Source organism: Hyaena hyaena, unplaced genomic scaffold, assembly GCF_003009895.1.
Source record: "Hyaena hyaena isolate Hyena2069 unplaced genomic scaffold, ASM300989v1 scaffold_550, whole genome shotgun sequence".
Taxonomy (NCBI): domain Eukaryota; kingdom Metazoa; phylum Chordata; class Mammalia; order Carnivora; family Hyaenidae; genus Hyaena; species Hyaena hyaena.
In genome coordinates, this window is record NW_024081182.1 from 948137 (window position 1) to 957948 (window position 9812).

The following is a 9812-nucleotide window of genomic DNA, read 5'->3' on the forward strand; positions in this document are numbered from 1 at the left end:
TCAAAGAACCCCAGTCTCCTCTTCCTTTTAATCTTTCTGAATAAATGACACACGTATAGGGTGCCTGCGTGGCAGTCGGTGAAGCGTTCAGGTTCAAATCAGGTCAATGAACTTTGACCCCACATCACGCTCTCTGCTCTCAGCACAAAGCCCCTTTGGATCCTCTATCCCCCCCCCCCCTTGTTCGTGCCCTCTCAAAATGAAACAGTAAAACAAAAAAAAGGACATATATAAACATCAGCTATTCCTGGTCATACCAAAATCTGATTTTATAAGCAAATTGTAAACCAAGAAGTTTTACTTAAACACATTTTTTATTTCTTCCCCTCCTTTATCCTTCAAAAGACTAGCTGTAAGAAAGCATCAGCTCACAATACGGTTGATTTGTTGGTGCCTGACTGAACCAGAAAGGAAACTGATCTTTCTTTTTCCTCCTAGATAAAAACTCTGGAATACATCAAGAAGCGAAGCAAACACCCAGATATGGGCCATCTGACTGAGCTGGCCCTCAGGCTCCCTCTGCAAACAAGGACCTGACTCTGGGAATGTGAAGCCAAGTTCAGAAAGACCTGCTTTGCTTTGTTTTATTTTTACATACACAAATTGGCTTAAGCTTTTGCCTCTACCCAGATGATTGTGACAGTGAACAAGTGGGAAATGTCAGCATTAAAATCTAGTCTTGTTCACAGAGTAGCAGTGTCTTAGTGTTTCTTTGCAGAAGTGGCCTTCAGATCGGTGTTTATCGAGAAACAGAAGAATCCAAGTAACATCTGTCAGGTGTGTCTGGGTGTTTTGTTTTTTTAACTAGAAAAAGAACCTTGAAAAGGCGTCTACTTTTAAAGAGCCACTTTCCCTCAAGTCTGGAATTAATTAAATGTTGCCTAAACCACCATAATTTGTAAAAGGTAGATGGCTCAAACTTTATCAAAAGCAGCTCAACTGGACTCAGGATATATTGGTACATACCTAGCTGTAGCCAACACCAGAGATGCAGGTATGGTGGCTCAGGCACACAGCGCACCGTGGGACCACAGAGCCGGTGAGGAGGAAGCACAAGGTGTGCGCGGGGACCCTCAGTGCATCCACGGGGACTCCCGGGAAAGTAGGAAGCTTCCAAGCTCAGTTGTTCGCACAAACACACCAGTGGTGCAGCTGTGTAAAGTGCAGCTCCCTCTGAGAACGACCCAAAGACTAGCAGCACAGCTCTTAACACAGCTAAAGGTAAAAAAAAAATAAAACTGCACCAAGAAGGGCAGGAGACAAATCTCTGGTGCAGTGACCCGGAAGTGGGAGGGATACCACCCATGAGTGTGGAGGGTCAGTCCCCTCCCTGAGCACCTCCTACCCTGGCATAAGCACCAGGAAGATGAGCTCCGATGATGTCTAGCTGTGAAAGTCCGTGGGGCTTAAGTCTGGAAGAGCCAGGAGGCTAAAGGAAACCAAGGCTTCTGCTCTCAAAGAGCCCCTGCACAGGACCACTCAGATGCCAGCCAAGAGGCAGCAGTTTGAAAAATGCCTGGGTTACTTACTAATTTTAGGGCATGTGCTGGATGCCCTAAATTTTCTGTAAGAATTTTCTCTGGGAATGGAGGACTTTGTGGGTACCCCTCTCTTGCTCTCTTTTAGCCTACCTGGCCCGAAGCGGCGGGTGCCAGTTCTGACACTTTTCACCTACCTTGTGGCACCATCGGCACAGCCTAGGCATTACCCTTCCCAATGGGCACAACCTCCGCACCACAGTGCTCACTGCAGCTGTGGCCAAACCTCACCGCCAGTCTCACCAGGGGCTAACCCCACTCCGCAGCCCACACGGGACACACCTGGAGCACCCGGTTCTGGTGACCAGAGGAGACAGCATAGCTGCCCCCATAGGACACCTCCTACATAAGGCTGCTTACCTTATGCATACCTCATGCATACACAATCAGACAAAACGAGGCACCAATTTACCTAATAAAGTTCAGAGTTAACAGTCATAAAGATGTTCACTGGACCTGAATTCAGGGAGAACGTCAATGAAGAGATAGAAGATATAAAAAAAAAAAAAAAATCAGAGCTGAAAAATAACAAATGAAAAATACACTAGAGAGGACCAACAGCAAATTAGAGGATGAGAAAAATGAATCGAACATAGGGTATTAGAATTCAAGCTAAACAGCAAAAAAAAATTTTTTTAAAGTTTATTTGAGACAGAGTGTGAGCAGTGGAGGGACAGAGAGAGAGAATCCCAAGCAGGCACCACACTGACAGCACAGAGCCCAATGTGGGGCTCAAACTCACAAACCCTGAGATCCTGACCTCAGGAGAAGAGTCAGATGCTTAACCAACTGAGCCGCCCAGATGCCCACCCCCCAAATCTTTTTTAAATGACAAATTAAGGGACCTGTGGGACATCAAGCATACCAACATTTGCATCATAGGTGTCCTAGGACAGGAGAAAGGAGAAAAAAGGACAGAAAACTTACCCAAAGAAAAGCTGATAACTTTGATGATCTAGGGAAGGCAAAAGACATCCAGGACCAGGAAGCAGAGAGAGGCGTGAACAACTGAATCCACACCAAGAGGTCCACACCAAGACACATACAGTTGGCTCCTAAACAACACACATCTACTTATATGTGGATTTTTTTCCCTATATGGTATAGTACTATATTTTCTGATTTTTAAAATTTTTTCTCTAGCTTTATTGTAAGAATACAATATGTAATACACATAACATAAAAGTTGTGTTAATCAGTTCTTTGTTATTAGTAAGGCATCTGGTCAACAGTTGGCTTAGTAAAGTTTTGGGAAAGTCAAAAGTTATATGCAGATTTTCAACTGCACAGGGAATTAGTACCCTTAGCCTCTGCACTGTTCAAGGGTCAACTGTAATTACAATGTTAAAAATTAAAGAAAACCAGGGTGTGCAGTCAATTAGGTGTCCAACTCTTGATTTCAGTTCAGGCCATGATCTCACAGTTTGTGGGTTCAAGCCCCATGTCAGGCTCCATGCTGACAGTGTGGAGCCTGCTTGGGATTGTCTCTCTCTGTCCCTCCCCCACTTGCTCTCCCCCTCTCTCAAAAATGAATACTAAAAAAATTTAAGATCTTAAAAGCTCCAAGAGAAAAGCAACTAATAACATATAGAGGAAACACCCACAAGGCTATCAACTGATTTTACAGTAGAAACTGGGCTAGAAAAGAATAGCATGATCTATTCACAGTACTGAATGGAAAAAACCTACAGCTAAGAACACCTATCAAGATTATCATTCAGAATTAAAAGAGACAGAGTTTCCTAAACAAAAGTTAAGAGTTGATCACCACTAAATTAGCCTTACAAGATTAAGTTACAGGGATTTCTTTAAAAGGATGTAAGTAGAAGAAAATGAGGAAAGAAAATATTTTCCTGGTAAAAGTAAACACACAAAGGTAATAGATCAATCACTTACAGTATGAAGGTTAAAAGACAAAGCAGTAAAATATATTATGTCTACAATTATTAGTTAAGGGATACACAAAATAAAAAAGGTAAAATATGACACCAAATATATAAAATGTGGAAGGGGAGGGCAATACAAATGTAAGGTTTTAGAATATGTTCAAACTTAAGTGGCCATCAACTTAGACTATGAACCTCATGATAATCACAAACCATACGCCTGTAACAGACACACAAAAAACAGAAAGGAATTCAAGCATAATACTAAAAGTCATCAAACACAAGAGAGCAGAGAAGAACAAAAAAGAAACAACCAGAAGACAATTAGAAAGGCAGTAAGTACATCTGACCCTTGAACATGGGTTTGAACTGTTTATGGTTTTCAATAAATACTGTAAATGTGTTTTCTATTCCTTATGATCTTAACATTTTCTTTTCTCTATCTTACTTTAAGAATACAGTAGGTAACACATACACAAAATATGTGTTAATCAACTGTTTATGTTACCTAGCAAGGCTTCTGGTCAACAGTAGGCTGTTAGTTAAATTTTGGGGCAGTTGTATGTGGATTTTCAACTGCATGGGGGTCAGTGTCCCTAACCACTGCCTTGTATATACTTATCAGTAATTACTTAAAAAATTTTATGTTTATTTTTGAGAGAGAGTGGGGGGCAGGCCAGAGAGAGAAAGGGAGACACAGAATCTGAAGCATATTCCAGGCTCTGAGCTGTTGGCACAGAGCCGGACATGGAGCTCAAACCCATGAACTGTGAGATCATGACCTGAATTGAAGTCAGACGTTCAACTGACTGAGCCACCCAGGAGCCCCATAGTAATTTTTTTTTTTAATTTTTATTTTTTTTCCATAGTAATTACTTTAAATGTAAATGGACTAGGGGTGCCTGGATGGCTCAGTCAGTTGAGTGTCTGACTTGATTTCGGTTCAGTCATGACCCCAGGGTTGTGGGATTGAGCCCTGTGTCAGGCTCTGCACTGAGCATGGAGTCTGCTTAAGATTCAGATTCTCTTTCTCTCTCTCTCCCTCCTTCCTTCCCTCTCCCTTCCCCCGACTAAAAAGTTAAAAAATGTAAATGAATTAAATGCTCCAATCAAAAGACACAGAGTAACTGAAATAATGATTTACAAAAAGAAAAAAAAAAAAAAAGACCCTCCATATGATGTCAAGAGACTCACTTCAGGCCACAACAGCTAGCAATCAAAAGAAAAAATTAGAAAGCCACAAACACACAGATGGGTCAATGAAGAAACCAAAGGAGAAATTGAAAAATACCCTGAGACAAAAATGGCAATAATGTTCCAAAATCTTTGAGACACAAAAAAGGAGTTTTAACAAGGAAATTTACAGTGATACAGGTCTACCTCAAAAAATAAGGAAAATCTAACAAATACAACCTTAGACCTAAAGGAACTAGAAAAGGAACAAAGCCCTAAGTTAGTAGAAGGAATGAAATCATGAAGATCAGAGTGGAAACAAATGAAATAGAGGGGGGAAATAAAACCAGTGAAACTAAGTGCTGGTTCTTGAAAAAATAAAATTGATAAACCTTTAGCCCCATCAAGAGAAAAAGAGGACTAAAACATATAAAATCAGACAGGAAAGAGGTTACAACTGATACCACAGAAATACAAAGGATTATATATAAGACTACTACAAAAAACTATATGCCAACAAACTGGACAAGCTAGAAGAAATGGACAAATTACTAGGAATGTACAGTCTTCCAAAACTAAATCAAGAATAAAAATCTGAGGGGCGCCTGGGTGGCTTAGTCGGTTAAGCGTCCGACTTTCGCTTAGGTCATGATCTCGCGGTTCGTGGGTTCGGGCCCCGCGTCGGGCTCTGTGCTGGCTGCCAGCTCAGAGCCTGGAGCCTGTTTCAGTCTGTGACTCCCTCTCTGTCTGACCCTCCCCTGTTCAAGCTGTCTCTCTCTCTCTCCTAGAAATAAAAAAAAAAAAAAAAAAAAAAAAAGAATAAAAATCTGAACAGAATGGTTACTAGTTATAAAATTGAGTGAGTAATCAAAAAGCTCCTGACAGCACAGAACCTGTTTGGGATTCTCTCTCTCCCCCTCTCTGCTCCTCCTTCACTTGTGCTCTCTCTCATTCTCTTAAAGGAAAAAAAAGGCCTCCCAACAAACAAAAGTCCAGGACCTGATGGCTTCACAGGTGAAGCCAAACATATAAAGAGTTAATACCTATCCTTCTCAATTACTGCAAAAAATTGAAGGGGAATGAATACTGCCAAATTCTTTCTATCAGGCCAGCATTCCTCTGATACCAAAACCAGGTGAAGATGCTACAGCGGGAAAAAAAAAAAAAAAAGATAATCACAGGCCAGAAATATCCCTGATGAACACCAATGCAAAAAGTCCTCAACAAAATATTAGCAAACCAAATTCAACACAACACCAAAAGGATTACTCACCAAGATCAAATAGGATTTATAACAGGGATGCAAGGTAGTTCAGTATCTGCAAATCAATCAATGTGATACACATTAACAAAATGAAGGATTAAAAATCATGATCATCTAAAAAGGTGCAGGAAAAAACATGTGATGAAATTCAACACCTATTCATGATAACAACTCTCAACAAAGTGGGTACAGAGAGAACACACTTCAACATAATAAAAGCCCAAACCCGCAGCTAACATCAGCTCTCACCGTGTTTCTGTAACACAGTACAGAAGTCTGAAACATAATTATACAAAAAATAAAAGGCATCCGAATTGGTAAGGGAGAAGTAAAACCGTCACTATTTGTAGACAACATGATACTCTATGTAGGAAATTCTAAAGACCAAAAACACGATTATAGTAATGAATTCAGTAAAAGCTATGGGATACAAAATCAATATACAGTACTCTGCTGCATTTCTATATACTAATGACGAACTAGCAAGAAGAGAAATTTTAAAAACACTGTTTACAACTGTCTTAAAGAGAACAAAAGAGCACAAAACAGACTCTCCACATTTAAATGCAGTCCACGCTGACGAGGACAGGAAAGGTAGAGACCCGGCTGAGAGCTAAATGGACCACAGGACCATCCATGGGAGGGAGGGATGCCCCAGATGTGGAGACGGGAAAGAAATAGACCTTAAAACCAGGCACTCCAGGCACGGGAGCTCATCCAGGGAAGATGAATCCTTTGTAAATCAGAAAAGTGTAATTTCACTAGTTCTTATAATTAGCGTGGCTTGACACCTGGGGGTGAGGGCTCAGCTTTGGGAGAGCCAGGAGGACAACAAGAGACTGACTCCCTGCCACTACACAGCACAACAAACAGCCCCATGGAGATACAACGTAGAAGCAGCAATCTGAAAAACACACTGGTATACAGGAGGGAGCCTGTAATCTCAGAGCATGTTGTAGGGGGGCAGGGATTCTTGGGAGGCTTCTGCAAGAACAAAGGACCTGGTGAATGCCACCTCGCTCCTCCACCCCCCCTCCCGCCTAGACACAGGGACACCTGCAGGAGCCAGCTGAGCACAACACTCTCGAGCTGGCTTGACAACAGCATGCACCCGGTCCCCACACTTCTGTGGATCTGCTCCCTCCAACCCAAAGGCCTTGGCAGGGGTTTTGGGTGGCCACAGGTCCCCTCCCACATGCACCCCCCCATTTTCCGGTGGACCTGCTCCCTCCAGTACACCCTTAGCCAGCGCCCATCCAAAGCTGTGTTACAAGCCTGGCAATGTACAAGCAGCCCAGACAGGGAACAGCATTGCTCCTGCCCCAGGGAAAGGGGAAGACAATGGGCTGGGAGCAGACAGCTGGTCGGACTGCAGGCCCAACCCACCAACAGAAGCTTCTTGGGACAACACAAGGAAACTGCCCAGTAGTTCGGTGCTACTGCATCTGTGGCAAACACCTGGTCTGACTCAACTCAGGCCAGATTGTAGCCCCAGACTGGCCCACTGACAACTCAGGGACCAAACCCTGCCCACAATAGGCAAAGAGCCATTGCAGATGATTGGACTGAAGCCACTAAAAAGGGCACTCACAACACACAAGAGACATCCCGCTAAGGCACCAAGTTCTGGTAAACAGGGGACACTGCACTGCAGGGACCACAGGACATCTTCATAAGGCCACTACTTTCAGGAGCAGGGGAGGTAGCTGACTTTACTAACACCTAGAAACAGGCACAGAGAGACAAAAGGAGATAAAGGAATATGCCACAAATGAAAGAACAGAACAAAATCATAGCAAGAAAGCTAAATGAAGTGGAGCAAAGTAGTACATATGCCTGATAAAGAATTTATAGCACTGGTCCTAAAGATACTCACTGGATTGGAGAAAAGAGTAGAGGACCTCAGTGAGACCCTTAACAAAGAGACAGGAAACATAAACAGAACCAATCAGAGAGAAAGAACTCAATAAGATGAAATAAACAGTGGACTAGAGGAAGCAGAATAACAAATCAATGACATGGAGGACAGAATAACAGAGAGCAATCAAGCTGAACCGGAGAGAGGAAAAAAACAACAACAAAAAACCAGACTTAGGGAACTCAGCAATACCATCAGCATAATAATATTCACATCATAGGAATCTCAGAAGAAGAAGAAACAGAAAAGGGGGCAGAAAATTTATCTGAAGAAATAACAGCTGAAAACATCCCAAATCTGGAGACAGAAACAAAAATCCAGATCCAGAAGGCACAGAGAGCCCCCAACAAAATCAACCTAAGGAGGTCCACACCAAGACACATATTAATTAAAATGCCAGAAGTAATAATAAAGAGAACATTTTAAAAGCCAACTTTACATGTCTGTTAATTAACTGAGTATTATAAATTATATTGTTTAGATTTAGGTGTTACTTAATTTTGGTTCACCTTATGTCAAAAACCAGTAAGGTTATGTGAAAATCTGTTAGTATGACTATGTTTGTCAATATATTTCTGTAAACTTTGCTTTATGAATTCAGCCACTGTGTAATTTGATGCATATAACGTATAGCACTATTATGTCGTTGCCAATTAAATAAACATAAAACACCAACCACAATGCCAGGCAGTAGTAGCCATGTAATAAACCTTAGTTTAAACCTGAAAAAATATATAAATAAATAAATAAAAAGTTGCAAGAGAAAAAAAAAAAAACAAAAACAGTTACATACAAGGGAAATCTCTTGAGGTGATTTTTCAGCTGAAATTCTGCAGGCCAGATATTATTCAAAATGCTGAAAGGAAAAAACCTGCAGCGCATAATACTCCTTCCAACCAGGCTATTATTCAGAACAGAGCAAAAGAATTTCCCAGACAAATGAAGGAATTCATGACCACTAAACCAGTCACACAAGACATTTTAAAGCGTATGCTCTCAGCAAAAAGGAAAGATAATAAACAGGAGTAAGAAAAGCAGGAAGGATAAAAGTAGTAAAATTAAGTGTATCTATAAAAATCAGTCAAGCAATTCACAAAATAAAAGGATGTAAAATATGACACCATATACTTTAAATGTGGGAAGTCAGAAGAGTAAAGAATGGATTCAAACTTAAGTGACCATCAGCTTAATATAGACTGATATAAACATAAGATGAAACCATAAAACTCCCAAAGGAAAAAAGGAAGCAAACTCTAAGACAATGGTCTTAGCAGTATTTTTCTGGATATATCTCCTAAGGCAAGGGCAACTTAAGCAAAAATAAATAACTAGGACTATACCAAAGTAAAAAGCAAAGGAAATTAACAGAATACCTGGGTGGCTCAGTTTGTTAAGTGGCCAACTCTAGATTTTGGCTCAGGTCATGATCTCATGGTCCTGAGTTCAAATCCTACATTGGGCTTTGCGCTCACAGCATGGAGCCTGCTTTGGATCCTGTCTCCCTCTTTCTGCCCCTACACTGCTCATGCTCTTCCTTTCTCTCCCTTAAAAAAAAAAAGGTAAATTATCAGCAAAACAAAAAGGTAACCTATGGGTGGGAGAAGATATTTGTAAATGATATATTTAATAAGGGGGTAATATCCAAAATATGTTTTTTAAAAAATCATACAACTTGTTAACACCAAAAACCCTCAAATAATACAATTGAAAATGGGCAGAAAACCTGAATAGAACAGTTCCCCAAAAAAGATGGCCAACAGACACATGAAAAGATGCTCAATATCACAAATCACTGAGGAAATGAAAATCAAAATCACAATGAGACATCACCTCACATCTGTCAGATTGACTAAACTCAAAAAGATAAGAAATAACAAGTGTTGGCAAGGATGTGGAGAAAAGGGAACCTCCACACACTGTTGATGGGAATGTGAACTGGCACAGCAACTATGGAAAACAGTATGGACGTTCCTCAAAAAATTAAAAACAGGAATACCACGAGATCCATTTCTGGGAGTTTACTCTCTAAAAAC

General features: G+C 40.9%; 1 protein-coding gene across 4 annotated transcripts in view; it reads left to right on the top strand.

Annotated features, from left to right (window-relative positions):
- Positions 1 to 691, top strand: part of VPS35L (VPS35 endosomal protein sorting factor like) — a 118919-nt gene extending 118228 nt beyond the window's left edge. For all 4 annotated transcript variants that reach the window (XM_039255889.1, XM_039255891.1, XM_039255892.1 and 1 more), the window contains one exon: positions 439 to 691. In XM_039255889.1, the coding sequence (XP_039111820.1) occupies positions 439 to 537 (99 nt within the window). In that variant the 3' untranslated portion in view covers positions 538 to 691. The remainder of the gene's footprint in view (positions 1 to 438) is intronic.
- The last annotated feature ends 9121 nt before the right edge of the window (positions 692 to 9812 follow it).